The sequence below is a fragment of the Macaca mulatta genome, chromosome 7, assembly GCF_049350105.2.
Source record: "Macaca mulatta isolate MMU2019108-1 chromosome 7, T2T-MMU8v2.0, whole genome shotgun sequence".
Taxonomy (NCBI): domain Eukaryota; kingdom Metazoa; phylum Chordata; class Mammalia; order Primates; family Cercopithecidae; genus Macaca; species Macaca mulatta.
The window spans coordinates 74,355,978-74,379,264 of NC_133412.1; the positions used below are offsets into that span (position 1 = coordinate 74,355,978).

The 23,287-nt window shown below is 43.4% G+C and overlaps 1 protein-coding gene and 1 long non-coding RNA gene across 9 annotated transcripts in view; one reads left to right on the forward strand and one right to left on the reverse strand.

Annotated features, from left to right (window-relative positions):
* LOC106999271 (uncharacterized) overlaps nucleotides 1-10,506 on the forward strand; it is a 54,095-nt gene extending 43,589 nt beyond the window's left edge. The window contains exons 5-8 of one of the 4 annotated variants that reach the window (XR_013395909.1): nucleotides 252-286; nucleotides 6,054-6,211; nucleotides 7,570-7,765; nucleotides 9,409-10,506. This is a non-coding gene — a long non-coding RNA (uncharacterized LOC106999271). Of the gene's footprint in view, nucleotides 1-251; nucleotides 287-4,518; nucleotides 4,752-6,053; nucleotides 6,212-7,569; nucleotides 7,766-9,408 lie in introns of all 4 variants that reach the window. The other 3 variants (XR_003731404.2, XR_013395910.1, XR_001446064.3) reach the window with 3 other exon arrangements.
* Nucleotides 1-23,287, reverse strand: part of PDE8A (phosphodiesterase 8A) — a 155,046-nt gene that overhangs the window by 15,624 nt on the left and 116,135 nt on the right. For 4 of the 5 annotated variants that reach the window (XM_077937737.1, XM_077937736.1, NM_001266644.1 and 1 more), the window contains 10 exon segments: nucleotides 22,912-22,963; nucleotides 22,781-22,823; nucleotides 13,848-13,925; nucleotides 9,495-9,565; nucleotides 8,904-9,068; nucleotides 7,454-7,502; nucleotides 6,767-6,902; nucleotides 5,512-5,710; nucleotides 2,382-2,599; nucleotides 479-611 (listed from right to left, as the gene is read on the reverse strand). In XM_077937737.1, the coding sequence (XP_077793863.1) occupies nucleotides 479-611; nucleotides 2,382-2,599; nucleotides 5,512-5,710; nucleotides 6,767-6,902; nucleotides 7,454-7,502; nucleotides 8,904-9,068; nucleotides 9,495-9,565; nucleotides 13,848-13,925; nucleotides 22,781-22,823; nucleotides 22,912-22,963 (1,144 nt within the window). 5 annotated transcript variants of the gene reach the window in all.

A 23,287-nucleotide genomic window follows, 5' to 3' on the forward strand; every position in this document is an offset into this window, starting at 1 on the left:
TCTGTGAGAGTCTTGTCAAAAGAGATTAACATTTGAGTGGGTGGGCTGGGGAAGGCAGACCCACCCTTAATTGGGTGGGTACCATCTAATCAGCTGCCAGCAAATATAAAGCAGGCAGAAAAACATGAAAAGGAGAGACCGGCCTAGCCGCCCAGCCTACATTTCTCCCTTGCTGGATGCTCTCTGCCCTCGAACATCAGACTCCAAGTTCTTCAGTTCTGGGACTCAGACTGGCTCTCCTTGCTCCTCAGCTTGAAGACAGCCTATTGTGGGACCTTGCGATTGTGTAAGTTATTACTTAATAAACTCCCCTTTGTGTGTGTGTGTATATATCCTATTAGTTCTGTCCCTCTAAGAGAACCCTAATATACTCACTGAGGGAACACTTCTGTGGCTGATATCATGGCCCATGTGTCTCCATAACCCAACAGTACTAGGGCCCCAAACACAGGTTCTCTTTGCAGTAAGTTTCCCTTACCCCATTTTCTTCTAGCGTTGCCAAGGGTTTGTTGATGCTGTTGACAAATTTGTTGACATGCTCAAAGTGCTTTGTCATTTCCGTGGCTAAGACCATGTCGATAATTCCCTGGCGCAGTGTCCGATAGTCATTCCTGTTTTCGATGACAAATTAGAGGCTGCTACAGATTACTGATCCCGACCAGCCAGGTACTCCTGAAAACAATCTGTTATTCAGATTATGTGTCCTCTGCAGCTATAAATCTAATGCCGCTGAAAGTCACAAGGCACATTTTAAAAAGATATGGAAGTTATGGGGTAGTGCCTAGATTGTTAGCAAGGAGAACCCAAACAGAAGTTAAAACCAAAAGCTATAGGCAAAACTTTATAGTTGCAGTGTTTATCTTGTCAATGTAGAGATCTGTGGTTAGAAAAAATATACCCCACATGGAGGTACCTTGAGCCCCAACAATTTTAGTGCCCATAGAATGTGAGGACCAATCTTTTGATAGCTTGAGAAATCATAGGGAGTACTTGATGCCTCTATTTCTAACCCTTACTTTTACTTTAGTACTTTAAAAAATTCATTTCTTGAAGGGGTATGAATGAATATGAAATAAAGTCTCTATTCAACCCCTTTTCTGCAGCTGAGTAGAAAACTTTCCCTAGAAAGTTAATAGGGTCTCATGTGGTTTTCCATTGATAACTGATGTATCTATAAGCAAATATAAATAGAAACTACTTTAACTCCACCTCTGAAATCCTAGAACATGGCACAAGGGAGTTTTACAAAATCAAGAATCCTCTTCTTTAAAAATCCAAATTCATAAGTATTCTTCATGACACAATGTTTTTTCCTTCTTCAACTGATATTCACTAAGTTACCAAACACTGTGGCACTGAGGGCACAGTGACATATGACCCTTGTGACCTTACAGAGCTTAAGAATCTATTCAGACATTATGCAAATAATTAAAAAATAATTAAGAAATGTGGTATGTGCTATGAAGAAATCTGGGATTGAATAATTAGATGGTTTAACTTAGCATGAGAGATCAGGGAAGGCTTCCCCAAGGAAGTGACATGTAAACAGAGACAATGCCAAGGAGATGTACGCTGAGCACGGGAGGGCAGCGTGGAGTGCTTCAGGGAGATAGATGACTGCTTCTCTGAGTCTCTAAGAGCTCAAGATATCGGCATTATACTTTGTCTTGAAACATCAAGACACAAAGTGGCTGAATCTTAAAAACACTGTGCTAAGTGAAAGAAGCCAGTCACAAAAGATCACACATTGTGTATGATTCTATTTACATAAAATGTCCAGAACTGGCAAATCTATAGAGAAAGAAAGTAGATCAGTAGTTGTCTAGGACTACAGTTGGGGGAATGGAAAGGAACTGCTCATAAATTTGAGGTTCTATCAAAGGTAATATTCTAAAATTGAATATACTATGAGTTGCACAACTCTATGAATATACTAAAACCACTATGAATATACTAAAAACCACTGTACATGTTATTATTTTGAGACAGGGTCTCGCTCTGTTGCTCAAGCTGGAGTGCAGTGGTGTGATCATGGCTCACTGTAGCCTCAGCCTCATGAGCTCAAGCAATACTCCCACCTCAGCCTCCCGAGTAGCTGGGACTACAGACACAACCACCGAGCCTGGTTAATTTCTTTTCCTTTTGTAGAGACAGAGTATCCCTATGTTGCCCAGGCTGGTCTCAAACTCCTGGGCTCAAGTGATTCTCCTGTCTCAGCCTCCCAAAGTGCTGGGATTATAGGCATGAGCCACTATGCCCAGCCCACTGTATACTTTGTACACTTTAAATGGGTGAACTGTATAAGATGTGAATTATATTTCAACATAGCTGTTTAAAAAAGACAGAGAGGGATCAACACACTCCCCAGTCATTGTTCTTACCTCTCCATGTTTTTAAATATATTGCATTTATCATCTCCAGTGGTCAGCTGGAAGGCCAAGGCCGCATGGTGGCTCTCCAGCACAGCAGTGTCATTGTACAAAATGGCCAGCTCACTTCCAGCATTACACAGGAAGGAGTTGGTTCTCCCAGGGTGATCCACATCATGAATGGTGGCTGCAATGAGTGCAGCGACCTCATCAATTGGATCTAAAGTTTCCTGAAAACAAGACAGCTTTTAAATACGGGGGTATGACACTGAAGGCAAAGAAGCCTTCTGTATAGTTTTCTTTCTCCCCTATTACTTTCAGGTAAGAATATTTCAGATTTCTAAGAAAAGCATACTACGTGAGCAAATCTAGTTTTCCTACCTCCACCCTGAAACAGTTATATTTCTGCATAGTTTTGTTAGTCTCACACAAGTTAAGGACTTACCAAAATACAGGTGTTCTCAACAGATAGGAGTCACCTCCTCAGCCAGTCTTTCTCTAGACCCATCACAAAAAAAGTCCTTAGTCTGAGATATTGACTTAGACCAACACAAACTAGTATTAATAAAGGAGAGAAACAATTTTAAATAAAATTTAAAATAGGCACCACTTACATTAACTGGGAATTGCCTTAGTTTTCTTCCCCCTTTTAGTGCTATCTTTGTCAGGTTGATGTCAGAGTTTTGTGAGTTTGACAAAATGATCTGGAAGTTTTCCATCTTTTTCAAGGCTCTGAAAAGGTTTATGTAACATGGAAAAATTCCTTAAAGGGCTAAAGAATTCACCTATCCATCTGGGTCAGGAGCCAACTTTTGAAGAAATTAAATAATAATTTAAAAATTACTAAAATTACTTCCATGTTATTGGTCTCTTTTTTAAATACTTCTTACATCAATTTAATTAAAACATTCCATTGAAACTATTTTAAAGCTTTTGATTTAGTACATATGTGGGCGGTACTTCTACTATTTTCTGCTTTAAATTTGTATATTTTTGTGTTTTTATATCTTAACTAGTTTGGCTAGAACTTCATCTATTTTCTTGGTTATTTCCAAGAGCCACACTGGATTATCACTTTGTTCTTCCCATGTTCTTTTTCTTCCCTTTTTGAAGTAATTAGGGCATTTAAAACATAAACCTTTAAATATATAACTGACTTCATTCTATAGGTTTTGATAGGTAAGTTTCTCATTTTTGTTGTTTTCTAACTAATGTCATTTTGGTTTTATTTCTTTGTTGATCCCCAAATTATTAAGAATATTTTCTCATTTGTTGTAGCTGACATTTTAAATTTAACCGTTACTCTATTTTGTTGTGTTGTGGTTAGAAAATATAGCTTATGAAGTTTAGAAGTTCAACACATTATGTCCCAGTATAAGATCATTTTTGGAAATACCCTACAGACTCTTGAAGATGTTTAGCTAATAAATCAGCCTTGCAAATTTATTTAAATTGATTTAAATTAAAATTCAGTAATTTAAGTGGGCAAATAGTATGGTATGTGAATTACATTTCAATAAATGCTCTTTTTTTTTGTTGTTTTGAGACAAGAGTCTTGCTCTGTCGCCCAGGCTGCAATGCAGTGGCATGATCTTGGCTCACTGCAACCTCCACCTCCTGGGTTCAAGTGATTCTTCTGCCTCAGCCTCCCAAGTAGCTGGGATTATAGGCCTGCAACACCATGCCCAGCTAATTTTTCTATTTTTAGTAGAGATGGTGTTTCACCATGTTAGCCAGGCTAGTCTCGAATTCCTGATCCATTTGCACTGGTCTCCCAAAGTACTGGGATTACAGGTGTGAGCCACCATGACATTTCAATAAATGCTCTTAAAAACTGTTTTCAGTTAGCTTTCTAAATATATATTTGTACGTTGTCTATAGAGTACTTTAAAAGCAATAGAGCAAAAATTGGGTTCTTTATATACTGAGCCATATTGACACAGACGTCCCTCTGTTGTTACTTGTTTTCGTAATTTAGAAAACAGTCCCTCCTCTGGACACCTGTTTTACCTACAGTCTGATTTGATTTTTTTCTGGAAAACAAACCAACAAAAACAGAAATAAGAACTAGAGGGAGCAGGGAAAGTTCTGAGAAGGTATACCCTTCAAGGTGAGGAATGAACACTTGTTCACTTCCTCTGTGTGCCAGATGTCATCTTCTACTTTGCTCTCTGCCAAATGCCAGTCCCGTGATACAGAGAAGGAAATGTGGGCAGGAGCCACTTGCCCTGGCCCTGCATGATTGCAGTCATCTAGGCCCCAGCCAAGGGAGCAACAGGTCAAGGGCAGAAGCTTCAGAAACTAAAGTGGTTTGGCATGGCCCAAAAGTGGCCTGTGACTGAGGGAGAAGAGAGGAAATGATGAGAGGAGCTCATTGTTGAGGTGAGTGTGGAGAGCTGTAGAGGTTAAAGTTTAAATCCTGAGGGAGGTGGGAAGCTGCTCCTGGGAATGACAGTGTCAGGTGTGCTGTTTCAGAAAGATCACATTGGCAGTAGGGTAAGGGCGTTCCATAGGAGGCAGGGTAGGCAAGAATTCCAGTTTGGAACTGCCCAGATGGGAAAGGATTGCAGGGGGCCTCACTGGGACAGCAGCGAGAGATGAATCTGAGAACATTTAGGTGTGACAGGAGGCAAGGTCAGATGATCAACCAGATGTTGGGGGTTGAGGAGTGGAAAGAACCAAGGGTGACTCTCGGTTTCTAACCTGGGTATCTGGTTGGATAATGGAACCCTGGATTAGGTAGATAACCCTGGGTGGGAGCAGTGCTGGGAACAGAGATGATGAACTTGGCCTTAGAGCCCTGCAGACTTTGATGTACAGATGCAGGCCCTAAAGTGGGGATATCCAACAGTTACTTGGCTCTACTAGTGTACAGGCTTGGAGTGAGACCCCCAGAAGAATAGCCCTATCCTGTGGTTTCTCCTCTGGGACCAAATCCTCCTGCCTCTTGTACCCTCATGGAATGGCTGGGATTATGTCATGAATTAACACATCTATTTCCCAAAGCTACAGTGTGGCCTCGCCCTTCCTGTGCCAGGCTGCACACGTGAGCAGTCATGCTACGTATCTTAGTGGAGGCAGGAACACTAGACTTTCCCCACTGTTCCTGCCCATTAAACGTGGCATGTAAACAACAACTCACCTTTATCCTCTCCTTGGAGAGAAAATAGGCAGTGGCATGAAGCACATCAGCAGAATGTGTAGAATTGTGGTAGGGATTGGAAGAATGATAATTGGCTTCGATAATTTGTAACCATGATCTTAGTGTTGACTCAGAGCAGTGTAAGAATTCACAGATTCCAAAGCGAGCAAACATTTTGAGACCAAGATAAATCAAAGGCCTATAGAAAGAAAAAACCCCACAATATTAGAACAAAAGCAAACAAATAGGCCAAGTGTTTGAGGCCTGAATAGGTTCCAAGCCAAATTTCAGGGAGTGCAGGGCAGCAGAGTGGAGATTGCTTGGGCTGTGCTGGCCTCTCTCTGGTGGAGCAAACAAACTTTGGTTCCACTTCTTGCCCTCAGGAGACCATGATGCACAGGTGAGAACTGGCTGTCCATAGCAGCTCTGGCCTCAGCCTCGTTGGGGCTCCTGATTTGCTGGGGGGAGTTTGCTCATTCTGTCCTTCCAGGTTCAGCTTCCTACTTGCACTACTGAATTTGTCACAACAATCCTTTTTCCAGGTTAAGCTTGTACCACCTTGAACACCATCCTCTCCTTTGGACTTGCTGGACCAATGCCATTGGCCAGACACCCTGCCTATAAGAAAACATTTCCTGAAAATGTCCTATGAGCCAGATACTGCCGTATGCCATGGAATTTTCTCAACACCTTTCTGGAGGTGGGTGTTACAGTATGAGGGGATTTCCCCGGAGGTGACCAGCTGGCCACCAAGTTAGGTTCTTACTTGAGAAATCACCTTGACCCAGCATCTGGCCCTTGCCTTTAAAGGCCAAGAAACTGGCTGTGTTGAGGCAGTATCCAGAGGTGATCACAGGACTTAAACTGACCTGCCTTAGCCCAATTCACATGGATGTAATGTCACTAGGATGTAAACCAGGTGCTTAAAGACTCATGTGCCAAGGGAGTATTCTTTTCCACTCTCCTTGGCTGTGCTGGGAGATGGGGAAGTAGAACGTATCAGAAGGTTAACTCAAGGTGAGCCTGAAAAAGTCAGGGGGTTATCTTGGGGACAGGTTGCCCAAACTGAGATGAGACCTGAGAAGCCATCCCAGGCCCTGGTAACTCAGAGCCACGTGGTGCCCTGCTACTCCTTCCTCAGAGCCCCTCCCTGACCAGGTACCAGCCCTGTGCACAATCCACACTCCTCAGGTAGCCTCTTCACACAGGCCCTGGGAATCTAGTTCTCCCTCTGCTGAGGTCTGCATGAACTCACCTATTGTGGGTGGCAGCCTCCAGTTCAAAAATATCAAAGTCCCAGTATTCCTCATTTTCCATGGCCCGAGCTATCCGTGGTGGGACATCATCAAGGGAGATGGGAGTGATTATATTGCTTGAAACCGTTTGAGTGTCTGTAAAGTGATGTAATTTGGAGAACAAAATTAATAGGCTTTAAAGGATTAACTTTTTTTTTTTTTTTTGAGACAGACTCTCACTCTGTTGTCCAGGCTGGACTGTAGTGGTGCGGTCTCAGCTCACTGCAACCTCTGCCTCCCGGGTTCAAGTGATTCTCCTGCCTCAGCCTCCTGAGTAGCTGGGATTACAGGCACCTGCCACCATGCCTGGCTAATTTTTTGTATTTTTAGTAGAGACAGGGTTTCGCCATGTTGGCCAGGCTGGTCTCGAAATCCTGACCTTGTGATCTGCCTGTCTCGGCTTCCCAAAGTGCTGGGATTACAGGTGTGAGCCACCGCTCCCAGCCAGGATTAACTGTTTCTTAGGGAGGACAGTACTGCCTCAGGGACAGCTGCTTTGTTTCTGAGACTTTATGATATACCAAGAAACTTCTTAATGAGGTGAAAAATTATTTAAAAACTTTTATCTGAAAAAGTTATTTTCATCACTTAAGCTAAACTGCAGTATTATAGATAGTGATCTAAAAAATTAAAAAGGAAAAACTTACTTTTTGTTGAAAGAACATATTCATTCCCTGATAGTCTTCGCAAACCATCCTGATAAAAATCAAGGAAACAAGAAAGAGAAAAGTCACAACTGTTCTTTCCTTCCTGGAAACTCCAGGTGGTCCCCCCACAGGACAGCTCAGGGCAGCCCTCTCCACCAATCCACTCAAGGCTGCCCGGGGCCCAGCGGGTCCACCCCTGTGATCAACTACTGGCCTCAGTCACTTATTGGAGAACACAACAGGCTAATGCTGGGAAGGATGGTCCTGGCCCTGTTGGAAGCTAAACTCAGGACCAGGGTCAGCGCCCGGGAGGTGAGCTTGCATCTTTTGAGGGGTGGGTGGTCCTTAAGCCCAGCATTCTTGCTTGCCCTCCAGGACCATTTGGTTTCTTAGGAACAACTCTGCTCTGCCCTCAGTCCTTCTCCTCCATTTTCCTGCCACTCTCTTCACTCTGAGGACACAAGGTTCTCCTGGGAACATTAGCTCCTCTCTCACCTTCTAAGGGACCTCATTCCCGCCGGTGACTCTCCTGGGCTCCTCACCAGTGCTTCCAGACCACCTGGCCCAAACCCGGACTCTTAGCAGCCCCTTTTCTCCAGTCCTGTGGCTATTCTCATCTACTCGCCTCCAGAACACTATCCTACCCCATCCCTCATCATTTTCATCTCTCACCTACAGTCTGGAGGAGCCTCTGTTTCAAAGAGGCAAGACCACAGTTAGATATTATCAGCATTGGAAACACTCTACCTTCTAGATTTCTGCCTGGAATGTTATTTTTATAAAATCCAGTGAATTCAGAAAGCATGAATTGGGAAGGAGGTGGATTTTGCTTCTGACCAAGACAAAAGCTGACAGACAGCAATTGAGTAATCTGTGCTGCACAAAGTTGTCCCTCTCTTGTGAGAGCTCTACACCAGACATCCTGAAGGAGGCATCCAGGACCCCTCAAGAGTCTATGGCACAAAGCCCCCTTCTAGTGAAAGATTCCCAAACTCCTCTTTCCTACAGTCATCCAAATGTGTGTGGGATGCTTTGAAGGCCAAACTGTCACACCCCCTGGCATCATTTTAAATACATATGGCGGGAGAAAGACAGTCTTTCTATTCTGCACTGTCCCAGTTTTCAAGCTCTTTAATACAACTAAACAAGCTTTATTTAGATAAATTACTGTAGAAGCCCTAAGCAACACTGGAGAACTGGCTCAGCAGACTGTCAGGATTACATTCCTCCCTGCTCTGCTCCAAGCTAAGCTCTCCCTAGGAGGCAGGCAGCAGGTGGGTGCTTGGCCAGAGAATAGAAGAACCCAGGCAATGGAGGAGAGTTTAGGTCTTGACTGAACCCTACAGTGCCCTGCCTGTCTCTTCAAAGAGATCTGTTTAAATGAGTAACCTCTGAGAAAACCACCAAGAACAGACAGGCTGTAGCCAGGAGTCTAGTCAAATATACTTACGGACATTAAGCCCCCAACAAGGTCATTGGCATGGGGATCATCATCCTTAGCACCAAACTGTGGTGAATATAACTCAGTGGTTCTTAGAATTTCCAGCACACGGTCTAGGGCTTCGGTCACAGGCATGGGACTACTTTCCTGGGCAGCATTGATAATATTGATTACCTACATTATGGAAAGAAAATACTTGAGTTTCATAACCTAAAAAACAATGAGAGGGTCAGGCATGGTGGTGTATGCCTATAATTCCAGCTACTCAGGAGGCTGAGGTGGGAGAATTACTTGAGCCCTGGAGTTTGAGACTAGCCTGGGCAACAGAAATGAGAGAGCCCATCTCTAAAATACAACAGCAAAAACAAAACAAAACAAAACCCAACAGGACTCAATCTGGCCATAGTAATTAATACCAACTTAAGACTAGTTAAAATGCCGACATCACACATCCTCTCTCTTCAGAGGAGGCTACTAGCACCATACAACTATGACAGCATTCTCATTACTGCAGGTCCCTGTTTCTTCTCACTGGAAATGATCCTTGGGGAGAACAAGGAGTATGTGTGCTCAATGGAGACAGACCACAAACTGCTTCACCTTGGTGATGGGCGCCTCAATCGTCATGGAATGTATCCGGGCCATAGAAGAGTGTCGTCTCTGGCTGGAAACTGTGGAGAAAGGGATGCACAAATCAGGGTGTGCACAGCCCTGGGCACCTGTCTTGACAGCAGAGGGCTCAGTGTGCTCGGCTGCATGATGAAGGGGCAGGATAGAACTGAGTTTACTGAGCTTCGTTCCCATCCTAACAATCCTGGGGTTCTGGCATAACCAATTCTGTTTCCTTCAGTTCTAGGCACTAGGATGCACATATGACCCCATGGACTGAACCTCTGACGTCACAGGCCAGAGAGAAAACAGAGGAAACAATCTAGCAAGCCAAAGTCAAACAGCCTCTTTTTGTGTCTATGACAATAAGCCTTTATAATTATTTAGCTTGCCATTCTCTAGGAGTAAAAATGTTCTGGAAGACAATGCCACACAATGCTCTTTGTTTCATATATGGCAGGAGCAATACATTCAATTCACCAACAACTAAAATACACAAATTTCTGGTTAAATTTTTCAAGGTACCCTTTGGTGCTTCCCACTATTAGGTTTAATCTAGACTGATTAGGTAAATATCTTAAATGAGGCAGGCAGCAATTCTTAGGCTGTAAAGTTTGTTAATTGTTGTTGTTCCTGTCAAGATATGGTTCCTTTGTGATGAGGAGAAGCCCAGACAATATAGGCAGGAAAAACATTAACGTCCAGTCCTGGGTATCTCCACGAACAATCCCATCAGGCTAAATGCTGCTTTCCAAAGACGTTACAGGACCGGGGGCTGTCCCACAGACTGATGTATCAACCTCATTTTACCAATGAAGAAACTGAGGCCCAAGGAGAGACACCGTCCAAGGTTAACCAATTCACAAGGTCTCAAATGTTTTAAATTTGGGGGCCCAACTAAACTTCTTAAAATTTGGTGATTATAGGATTGCCAACCTTCCATTTTATCCAACAATGTCATTAAAACAAAAATAAAAACTGCTATTTTCTCACTGTCATAAAAGGACTTGTTTTCATTTAAAAATAATTGACATATGCTTGTAACAAACAACAGAGATCTATTGTACAACATGGTAACTACAATTAATAACAACGTATTCTAGAAAATTGCTAAATGTAGATTTTGTGTTCTCTCACCACAAAAAAAATGAAAGTGTATGAGGTAATAAATATGTTAATTAGCCTGATTTAGCCATTCCACAATGTACAGATAGGTCAAAACATCATGTACATGATAAATATACATAATTCTTGTCAATTAAAAAATAAAGGAATTAGAAAAAAATCAAACAGAGCAATAAGGTAAGAAAAAAAGTATAAAGATTGTCATGACTGTGTATACAGAAAGCCCTGAAGAATCTATAAATGCACTCCTCTTCTTTTACAGTGAGTTTGTAGGTTTGCCCAAGCTCTTGGATATACAAAGTCAATATTCAAAAATCAATTGTATTTCTATGACTATATACAATAAGCAATTGGAAATTTAAACAAGTAACACCATTACAACAGCGTAAGAAACCATCAATACCTAAGAATAAATCTAATTAAAGATTAGTATGACTTCTACAATGAAAATGTAAAACACTGCTGAGAGAAAACAAAGACAGCCTAAATAAATGGAGACATCGCATGTTCATGATTTGAAAGACTCAGTATTACTGAGATTTCAATTTTCCCCGAATTGATCTACAGATTTAAGGCACTCTGAAAACAAATCCCAGGAGGGTGTGTGTATAAACTAAGAAGCTCATTCTAAGTGTGACATGGAAATGCAAAGGATCTAGAACAGCCAAGACACTGAAGAAGAACAACTACTTACTACCAGGTATCAGATATCAACACTTACTATATAAGTAGCTGATTGTGATATTGGTGTAAGCATAGACAAACAGAAGAGTGGGACAGAATAGAGTCCAGGAACAGATCACATATTCGTAGTAACCTGATTTATAATAATGGTGCTACTGCAAAAGATGTTTATTCAATATGGTGATAGACCAGTTGGATTTCCCCAGGGTCAGGGGCAGTCATCCTTGATCTCTACCCTCACCAGATATAAAAATTTAAAATGGATCAAAGACCTAAAACAAAAGATAAAACAATAAAACTCCTAGAAGAAAACAAGGGAGAATATTTTCATGATCTTGGGATGAAGAACGATTTCTTAAATAGGACACAAAAAGCACTAGTAATAATATAAAACCTGATAAAATGAATTTCCTTAAGATTAAGAACCTCTGTTCTTTGATTAAGAATCAAAAGATACGATTTAGAGGGGAGAAGGCAAACCACAGACTAAAAAAATATATTTGTGATACACAGATATTCCATACCTAGACTATATACAGAATCCCTACAAACCAACAAGAAAAAGATATACAACCCAATTATCAATATGGGCAAAAGACTTGAACAGCACTTCAGAAAAGGATTATCCAAATGGCCAATAAAAAGGTGCCCAACTTCAGTCATAAGGAAAATTAAAATTAAAACCACTGGAATGGCTAACATTTTAAATTCTGGTATTACCAAGTGTGGGAAAACATGGAACAACTGGAACTCTCACAGATGAGTGAGGAGAGTAACATGGTGCAATATGTTGGAGCTATTATTGGAGAATAAAACTGGAGAGCACCATTTGCAGCTGCTCTAAGGCCTAGCAATCCCACTTCTAGGGAGAAGATGAGCATATACATCCACAAAAGAAGACTTGTACAAAAATGTTCATGGCAGCCTCATTCTTAGCAGCCTCAAAATGGAAACAAAACAACTGTCCATCAATAAGAAGATGTGTACACCAATTGTAGTATATTCCTATAAGGGAATACTACTGAGCAATAAGAAGGAAGGAACTATGACATACCTAACATGGAAGAACCTTGAAAACATGAAAGTTCAAGAAGCTAGACACAAACAAGCCATACTGTACGATTCCAATTCTATGAGGCACAAGGAGACGCCAAATTAATTTATGGTGCTAGCAATCAGTGGTTGCTTCTGCATGGTTAATGATGTGTTTGTGTGTGTGGCTTTTCCATATCTATTTTGGGTGGTGATTACATGAGCACATAGAATTGTCAAAACTCATTGAGATGAAACAAGTGAATTTCATTGTATGTAAATTATAACTCAAAAATCATAAAGATAAAAAGTTACAAGAAAAAATATTTATTAAAACATAGAAATATACCAAGGAATTCAAAGGATCAACAAACATTAGCATGTGGTGAGTGAAGGCTGTTCTGGGCAGGGACCTCAGCCCTGCTCTGTGCTGCTCCAAGACTGCAGAGAGTCTGGGACTGTAATCACGACAGCTACAATGAAGATGACGATGTCGGCTAACACTAACTGAGTCCCTACCCTTACTCACCAGGCACCACACACACTCATTTAATCCTCACACAATCCTCTGTAGACAGTAAATTATCCCCACTTTACAGATAAGGCAATGGAAACACAGAAGTCCACCCTCAAGGCTACACAGAGTAGATGAAGCTGGGACTTGAACTGAGGTCATTCTGACACCAAAGTTTACAGTCCTTCCCATAACCCCATACTGCTTCCTCACTGGCACCACCCCAATCCTGCCCTCAAAGCAGGGTTGTAATCTGTATGGTCTTTCCAGTGCAAGGAGTACACAGCATGTCATCTGGGCCTTATAACAAATCTGTGAGGGATGACAGGGTGGCATTTGATCCCTACTGTGTAATCTTAGCTGGTATCACCTTGGAAAAGTTTGTCTTTTGAACCAGTACAAACAGCTCTGTATCCTTCTGTATTCATTTTTGGGCCAAATAATGTATACAGCTAGCAGTAATACCTGCATCTACACTCTGTATAAGCAATGTTTATTACATTTTAAAAATTAGGTCATTCAGGCCATGCACCTACATATTCTTTTTAAAAAGTATATTTCAATTAGAACTTAAATAATATTTGCTGAATAAGGTTCTTTCACAATTCCAAAATCGAGCTCACCTCTCTCTAAAAGTTTCCATGGCAAACTGCAAACCACGATGGGATAGATCTTTAAGAATTATCAAATGCAAACAATTATAGCAGATGAATTGACATCTTCTGCTGTTACAGTTTAGAAATGCAACTATAGAATATATGGGAATGTATCTTTTCCTTTTCTTTATTTTCTGATTCCATTAAAAGGCTCAGAATGGAGCCCATTGGCAGGAGTCCACAGAGGGAAAAATGGAACACTAGTTTCCAGAGGGTTCCCTCTTCTCCTGAGAATTGGAGATAGACAGGATGAGACTGGGCAAGGCACAGCAGGGCTCCATGTGTTCAACAGTGATTTGATCACATTTTTTTTCTCTTGTCTTGGTCACTCACCTTCAGTTGTACGGGAGGCAACAGCTTTGACGTCTAGTGAGCCTTTTCTTCTGTCTTTATGTTTGCCTGTCTGATTATCTGTAGAAACAAATGATAAATCACTTTTGATTTAAACAACATATTAAGGAAGGTTACCAATCTAAAATTTAAAAAAAACTTTCAACTTTAACAATTAAACATGTTTTAAATGCCACAAAAGTAAACACAGTATAGAGATGAAGACTATGAACAACCAGTTTTACGGGGGTAGAGTTTCTCAAAATGTCCCACCAGGTGCACAGATAAACAAGGGCTTTACAGCTCCAGATTATGTAATTACAGAGTTCCAGGACATAAAGTGACAACTGATAGAAATGACCTCAGGGGAATTTCTCCTATTGTATTTCTATATAATTGAATAAAATGATGGGAAAATTTTGATCCCCACTCATCTTGCCCCAAAGAAAAAAAATCTTTCATTTTCTCTACAAAATAAGGACTACAATATCCCAGGGAAAACATTCTTCTCTTTCCTAGGGTAGTACGGTAAACACTGTTTGGGGTATATTTCAAATGATAGTTCATCTTCCTCCTTTTCACCCCCTCTTCTCTACGAAGGACACACTACTCTCCTAGGCTTCAAATGGGGGACTGTCTTTGACTCTTCTCTAATCCTGACCCCCAAAGCAATCACTGACAAAGCAACTCTGACTTACCTTCCTGACCCCTTCTCTGTGCACCTGCTGGGTACCATACATCCCCATTTCACAGACAAGGAAACTGGGAGCTGCTCTGCAGATGAGTGCACAGCAGGGTGGGCGCTGAGCTCGGCTCTTCCCACAGCCATGGAGTAGCTTCTCTGCCTTGTCTTGGCTTCCTCACCCAGAACTTCTCTCCCTGCTCATGGACAGGATCTGAATGCAGGCCCTTAGCACTTCCTCTGCACCATCGAGAAGCCTCTTCACCTGCTCTTTGCTTCTTTGCCCAATTAAACTAAATCCTCTTCTCTGTAGGCACTAAAGAGTGAACATGTCAAGGTCACCAACGACCTCCTTTTTTGCTAAGTCTGAAGGCTACAACTCAATCCTTACCTGACCTGACTTGATTGTGGTACTAGACACAACTGATCCCTTTCTGGACACTCCTGTTTGCAGAGTCCACACTCTCCTGGTTTTCCTTCCACTTCTTACTACTCCTTTCTAGTTTCTTTCATGATTTCCTCTTCCTCAGTATCCCTGGTGTTTCCAAAGGTGGTTTTTCAAAGGTTCTGTCCTTAGTCCTTCTCAGTCAACAAAACCTCCTTGGGAGATCTCATTCCTTCCTATGGTTTTAATTAACTCCTATATTGCCATCTTACCCCAGGCCTCTCTCCTGAGCTCCAGACTTACATCTTAACTTACCATTTACCACCTTATTTAGACACTCCTCAGGCACTGCAAATGAATTCATTATCCACCATGAAGTCCTTATCTTTTTCCAAATCTGCTCTTTAACCCAGGTCACTGAACAGCATCTACCATAAGGTGGACAGAAGTCATCCATCACTTCTCCCCCTCCCCTCTCCTCCCCCTTCAATGGGTTAGCCAAATCTAAGGATTCTACCTCCTAAACACCTCGAGTCTATCCCCAGCTCTGTCCTTGTCCGAGCTCAGACATTTGTCATCCTCTCTGGATTATAACAATGGCCTCCCAGATTGGCTCCAAAACACCAACCTTTCCCCCTTCAACTTATTCTCTGCAGGCTGCCAAGTGATCGTTGTAAAACAAAAATCCAACCAAATCTCTCAATCAAAACACTTCAATGGCTCATCCTTGTCTTTAGGATAAGATTCAAACTCCTCAGTGTGGCACCCAGAGTCCTATGAGGTCTACGCCCCCTATCTCTATCCACCTTGAACTATTTATGATTTGTTAATTTGCCTCCCAAACCTCTATGATTTGGTACAAACCACTGACTTGGAAATGTGCCTCTCCCATGCCACCTTCTTCGACTGGTTACCTCTGATCTTCTTTGAAGATGCAGTTCAGGTATCATAACTTTTGGGAAACCTTTCCTTAAAGTCTCTCCACACCACCCCAACAGTGCTGGGAAACAGCCTGCTTTATTGTCTTGCCTTCCTTGCTAACATGAATGACTTGAGAGCAGGGACAGTTTTTCTTGTCTTTCCTAGGTGACCAGCACTGTAGCTACCATCTGCTAGAAGCAGCATATGTATATAGAAGCTCAATAAATACACATCTGCTTCACCAAAAACTTGCACCTTCCTGCTGTGCACAAATCAAAGTTCTGTTATATCAGTCACTCTAATTCTGTGGCTCCCCTGCTCAAAATCCTTCAGCATTTCAGAGATAAAGAACTTCCTGGCATTCAAGGACAGGTAAGGTTGGCCTACAGCAGCCTGCCTTTCATCTTGCACTGTGTTTCCCATGAATGTGCTGCATCAGCACAACTGCTCCGTCTCTGGAACAGCCTTGACATCGGCTCCTTTCGTCTGAGACACGACACTGCACCCTCTTCAAGTGTTCATTCCTTCAAATGTCCCCTCTTCTCAACCACATGGAGCCAGAAGTGTGTCTCCTTCCTCTGAGCTTCATGATGAGTAATGTCCACATAGCCTGGGCTGGGAACTTATGATTATTTGTTCCTTCATTCTTACCTCTTTTATTCCACTCAACAAACCTTTACTGGGCACCCACCATGTGTGCTGCCCTAAACTAGGCATTAGGGAGGTGAAAATGAGTAAGTTATGGTCCATGAACTCAAAAGGAGATGGTCAGTGGGGAAAAGGGTGGGTAAATCAAGAGTTACAGTAATACTTTTAAAGTTCAGGAGGAGTCTGGAGGGGGAAGTGGCAGATTCTCAAGGGAGTGGGGGCAGAAAGGAGATGGATGGAGTCTTGTAGCTGCAGCCAAGATATGGAGGAGGAGGACAGCATTTCCAGGAGGAGGAAACTGCTTGTGCAGATAGAGGAGTGTGGCTGGAGAGGAGCAAGTAGCAACGTGTGTATGAAGGATGCACTGTGGAAAAATGGAGGGAGACTAAGCGGGCTTTAATTTCTATTTGACTGTTTCAAAGTTACTTTATGTAAATACAAGATCCTCTTGTTCCTAAAAGCCCTGCTAAGCTCACTCCTCCCCTAGTCCCTGTAGCACGTTATAGATGATTCTAGCAATTTTCGCCCAGTGGGTAGAGATGGACCGTGTCTCCACCCTGTCACCCCAGTGCCCAGTTCTCAGAAGCTCTCCTCAGGGAATACCAAGAGGTTGAAGATGAAGTGTAAGGCTTACATCCCAACGAGACTACCAACTCCTGAAAGTGTGCTGCGCCCAGGGCCTCCTGCTTACTGAGTGCTCAGAAAACACACGCTCATCCTGAGGTACCCGGCCTGCCAGTGGAGAGAACACTAAACAGGCCTCCACAGCCAGGGCCTGGGCTCAGGATCACCTGCAACTTCATGTCTCTGCTCCTGGCTTCCTGTTCTGTGAAACAGGGTCCATAAGCTCTGCCCATCCTTTCAATAGAGAAAAATTAATAGCATTTCCTTGACCTGCTGGGTAAATCCTGGGAACCCTGGAAAAACAGTGGGGATGATGAGAGGGGGTAACCAATCAGTACCCCTCAAAAACAGCAGCTTCCTCCAACTCACATTAGCCCTGCAGCCTGGAAGTATGAGCTCCAGTTTGGATATGAGGAAGTCCAGGTCCCAGTATCTTATGTGACTTGCCCAAAAGTCATTTTGCCAGGACCACAGCAGACTGTCAGAGCATTTCCTCAGGCACTATCAACAAGCATTTGCAGAGCACTTACTCTGCAACAGGGCCACCTCCAAACTGCCAAGCCCACAGGACTCTGCACATGGGCCTCTGGTAACTACCTACCTCTTCCTCCCAAGAAAGCTCACTTTCTCCAGGTGCAGACCAAATCTCCCAAGTATTTTAAATGATCTATGAGGCCTCTAACAATGGCCCCAACCCTGGTAGCCCATGAGAACACCTGCAAAGTATGAGGCCTGGGCTCCATTCCATACAACCTGAACAAGAACCAGAGCCTGTCACATTACTGGTAAGGCCTGTCCTGACCACCTCCTCATCCCCTGAATGCCCAATCCCCTGGCTTCATTCTTCTCCACAGAACTTAACACCATCTGATATACTGTATGTTTGTTTGCTTACTGTCTACCTCACCCCCAGCTAGAAACACATCTTGCAAGCAGAGACATAGATGTTGCCTGGTGCACAGCAGTTGTGCACTGAGTTTGGATGAATGATGAATGAATGAATTAATCCTGCTCCTCAGTGCTCCTCTGGTCATTATTCACATGTCTCTTATTGCTGGACTCCTTTCTTGGTACTCAGTCTTCCTGCCTCACTTTCTCTCTCCAGGAGAGTTGGCCCAGGGCCAAAAGTTTTGGCTTATCACTTCAGATGTGGTAAGTTCAAATCTAAACTTACTGTCCACTCCCTGTACAAATCTGCTCTTTCTTATGATCTTATGTGCACTTGTTATTTTAATTAATGTTATCCAGTGGCCAAGCTAGATATCTCGGTGTCATTCTCAAGTCTTCTCTTTATCCCACACAGTAAGCTGGTTCCCAAATCCTACTGATTATACTTAAGTAACTCCTGAATCCAGTCTCTGATTGGACTCCTGAGGCAGGATTCAGGAGTTACTTTGTCTTCAATCTCTTTTCTCCATGACTATCTTTATAAGACCTGACTCTTTCCCATTTACCTATTTATACAGATTCACTTGGCCTTCCTCTGCCTGGATTCACAGGATGAATCCAAACTGGCCTGCCCGAGCCTCACCTCTCTACGCCTTTATGTATGCTGCTCCTCCCACCTTGTCCTCTGCATGACCACTACTTCTCTCCAGACACCAGGTCAACCATCATCATCATTATTGCTGGGAAGCATCCCCCAGCTTCTCTCCAGTGTGGTACTACAAACCACAGCATATTCAAATTATTTTCTCCTGCCACCGGAGAGTGAGATTCATGTTCATTTCAGTATGCTTACAGCCAGGCTCATCGCCTGACCTAGAACAAATCAATAGATTGGACAATTGTCACTACAATTTGGTGTCCTCAGTGAGACAGTGTCACGTGAAAACACATGGGCCATGGAAAAGGGAGCATGTATTGGGATTTTATTACTCTTTTGGATGCTCAGATCCTGAACCTTCCTTCCCATGTCTAGGGAGTACTAAGTCCTCTCACTATGGAAGGGAGAAGGCCAGAGACTCCATTGCTCCATACCCAGTTAGTGATAGAGTAGGTGACACAGGCCCAGCCAAATGAGTCTGCTTTTGAGTGAGTGAGGCAAGGAAGCGAAGTGTGAAGGAGCTATGCTACCCGTGGTGAGAACAGCAACATCTCATAACTAGACCTCAACAGGGCCAGTGGTGCTCAAAGTTCAGTAGTGACAGCAGGGGCCCCCTAAGCACAGTGCTCCTATGGCATGCCTAGGGCAGTGGGGACAGTTGCTCAGCTTCCCCAGGTTCCTGCCTCCTTTTCCAAAACTAGTTCTAGAGCTTTCTTGTCCAATATGTAAGCATTTCCTTCCAAAAAACAAAAAACAAAAAAACTCCTTTCTGCTTAAGATTTGATTTCTGTTGTGTGTAACCAAGGACTTTGGCTGGCCCATGGCCTATAATAGCTCCACCCTGCCTTCTCAAGTGAAGATGACCAGTTGAGACCTTTGGACATAAAGCTGTTTATGCTGCTAAGGGGGGAGGTAGGATGGGCAGGTGGCTCATCTGGGTGGGATGGGTAAAACTCCTAAGTCAGCGTTGATCAAGTAAAACGACCAAATGGCCTCGATATAAATGCAGTTTGGGAGATGCTCCCCCTGCCGAACATTTCTTCTGACTGCATCACTGACTCTGCCTCTCAGTCCCAGCTCTGCCATATCCTGGCTGCCCAACTCTAGGCTGTCTTTGAACTTTTTTCTTTTTTTAGACAGTCTTGCTCTGCCACCTAGGCTGGAGTGCAGTGGCGCGATCTCGGCTCACTGCAGCCTCTGCCTCCCAGGTTCAAGCAATTCTCGTGCCTCAGCCTCCCCTGTAGCTGAGACCACTGGCGCGTGTCACCACGCCCGGCTAATTTTTTGTATGTTTGGTAGGAACAGGTTTTCACCATGTTTCCCGGGCTGGTCTCAAACTCCTAGGCTCAAGTGATCCACCCGCCTTGGCCTCCCAAAGTGCTAGGATTACAGGTGTGAGCCACCACACCTGGCTCATTGAACTTTTCTGAGCCTCAGTTTCTTCCTCTGTAATAAAGGAATATAAATAATAGTCATACCTACTTTACAGCGCTATTCTTTTTTTTTTGGGACGGAGTTTCACTCTTGTTGCCCAGGCTAGAGTACAATGGCTCGATCTCGCCTCACCATAACCTCAGCCTCCCGGGTTCAAGTGATACTCTTGCCTCAGCCTCCTGAGTAGCTGGGATGAGAGGCATGCGCCACCACGCCTGGCTAATTTTGTATTTTTAGTAGAGATGGAGTTTCTCCATGTTGGTCAGGCTGGTCTCAAACTCCTGACCTCAGGTGATCCACCTGCCTTGGCCTCCCAAAGTGGTGGGATTACAGGTGTGACCCACCACGCCCGGCCATATGGTACTATTCTTAAGAGTTAAAAAACAAATGCTTAAAACCAAGTAAAAGCCCCCTGTGAACTTGCAGCGTAGGACTCTCCATAACAGGCCCACACGTGCTGCTTCTACTCTGACGCCTCCAGCCCCTGCAATCTGGCTTCTGCCCTCGCCATTCTCCAGAAACTGCATGTCTGCAGGTCACAGACAAGCTCTTGAATGCAAAGCATTCCATCTCTGGCTCCATATCCCCCTCCTTCCCTATGTGTGCTGCAGCCCTGACCAGTCTTGATGCTTCCCGTTCTCCCTGCCTTGAGCTTCAGCAACACTCTCCAGACTCCCCCACTCTCTCTAACCCCTCTTTCCTGCTTCTGTTTCCTCCTTCTCTGGAGGTAGGTGGTCTCCAGGAATCCACCTCACCCCTCCTCTCCTTTTCTTGCTGTTCTCTTCCACTGCAACCTCAAAGTTTCCATTCCCCTTTCCCATCCCTGGTTTCCATCACATCCACATCTGTGCTACTTGCTAATGCTTGGCTGGCCAGAAACATTTTCATCTCTAGTCCTAACCTCTTTGCAGAACACAGAAGCCAGTGCTCAGCAGGTACTCAACAGAAATCTGTAGAATAAATGGGCAAAGGGGTGAATAAACAAACCCACCTGACTGCCAGCAGGACCTCACAGGTAGAGCTCTACACATTCATCCTCCCCAGCCCTACTGCTACTCCTTGAATCTACAGGCTCAGAAACCACCTTTTCAAGGACTTTCTTGCTTTTCTCTCTCTAGTCCCACACCATCATCACATCTGGCCTCTCTTCTCTCTTCCTACTGTCGTCACCTTATTATTCCCTGGCCATTGTTTTCTTTCCTCTCGACTATGGCAGTGCTGGTATTCTCTCTGGTGTCTCCTTCCATGTCATCTGACATACATCCTCTAAGAGCTTCTCAGAGCTCAGATATCATCACGCTGCTCCCTGACTCACAAATCCTCAGAGACTCCCACTGTCTATAGATGAAAATGGAAACTTCCCACCTAGCATTTCAGGATTCTTACTGACCCAAATACCTCTTTCCCCACTGACCTTTTATACCAGTCAAAATTTAGTACTTCCTTTTTCTGGAACATGCCCTGTACTTTCCCTCTTCTATGCCTGTTTTTATTGCTGGAATGCTTTTCCTCTCACACTTCTTTTCTTATTCAAATCCACATCTCCCTGCCTAGGACACCACCCACTGCCCTCTCTCATTCCTGCGGATCACTTCTTATCGCTTGCTCTGTTCCTTTGTGTCAATGTGTCTCTCTTCTTTTCAGACTAAATCTCTGATTGCTCCTGGGGCACCCGTAAAAACTGTGCATCAGAGCCCTAGTGTTAGCCCTCCTGGATTCAGGTGCTAGCTCTGCCACTTCCTAGATGGAGATCCTTGGGCAGATTATTTAAACTTTCAGTTTCCTTACCTGTAAAGAGAATTTCACCTAAAAATGCTTACCTCCTTGAATTATTCTAAGGCTTCATTAAAATAAGCTGTACCTAAAGCACTTAGCACAGGTATCTTGTACACATTAAGTGCTCACAAAAATATGTAGTAAATGTTCCTAGAGTGAAAGAATGAACTGTTCTGGTAAGGCAGAAAGCATATCACCGACAGCATGAAGGGAAGCCTTCTCCTTAGAGGCTCGTACAGACCAGATGGGCAAGCAGAGCACACTACTCAGGCAAGGCAGGGTGGCACACCAAGTGTCTACGCAGCCACTTGATGGAGCACCTCCTGCCTGAAGCTGGAGTGGCTCTTCACCATCCCAGCCCAGCCCCTTCATCTGTGAGGACCAGAATAGGAAGTGGCTTACTGAAGCCATGACACATTTGAAGGAAACAGGTGACTCCAAGTCAGGGAAATGCATTTGCAGTAACAAAGCTATGGGGATGAGCAGACGGTGTCCAAGGCATGGTTAAGAAACACAGAGGTGAGGCAAGTGCGAGGGGCTCAGTTACCTCCCTGTAGGCTGGCAGTGATAAGTGTCAGGACAGATGAAGACGTCCCTGTTAAAGGACTGTGTGATAATCACCCAACCCTCTTAAAGCATAAATGAGGTTATAAAACTACACTTCGCATGAGTTCATGCATTTCAGTTGACCAGTTCTTTCCCTCGCACGTTCAGAGACCCGCCCCAGGGCACCTGTCAGAATGCTCACAGGTGCTCAAGTCCTTTGACTCATAAGCCAACCTGGGGAGTCAAGGAGAGACATGTTGCCACAGGCTGAGGAAAATCCCACCATTACACCAGGCAAGCTAGTTAAAGATCTGTTTTTATTTTTTTTCTCCAAACACTCAACGAACTCTAAGAATAAATATGGGGCACCCTACCTGTATGAGTGTCAGACTGAACACATTCGGGTATTTTCTCAGCCTAAAAGTGAATTTTAAAAGCCATTAGTTCTGATTGCTGAAAATCTTGCTGGGGTGTTCCTGGGGTCCCAGGGGCTCTCCTTACGTACCTTATTGTTGCCATTGCACACTCTGATAATGGACACATAGTGTCTAATTTTTCTGCAAGTAAAAAACAATGCATTATTTCTCTTCTGACTCTCTAATTTGATGGATATGTCGTTAATTTTTCATTATGAAATGGCACCTCCCTTTTGTAATACACAAAATGCTCTGAGAACATTTCTTCTTACTGTGACCAAGGCCACCAATAATAAACAAGAGATAACAAACATCCTTTGGTGTCTCTGTACAAGTGACTTCAGTAAAAATGACAAAATTCTTCCCAATTAATCATGAAACAATCAAATATACATGTTTTTTAAAATGAACGGCATGTTAACCAACCAAGAGGCTTTAGTTCCTTAACATGTTTTATTTTCACAA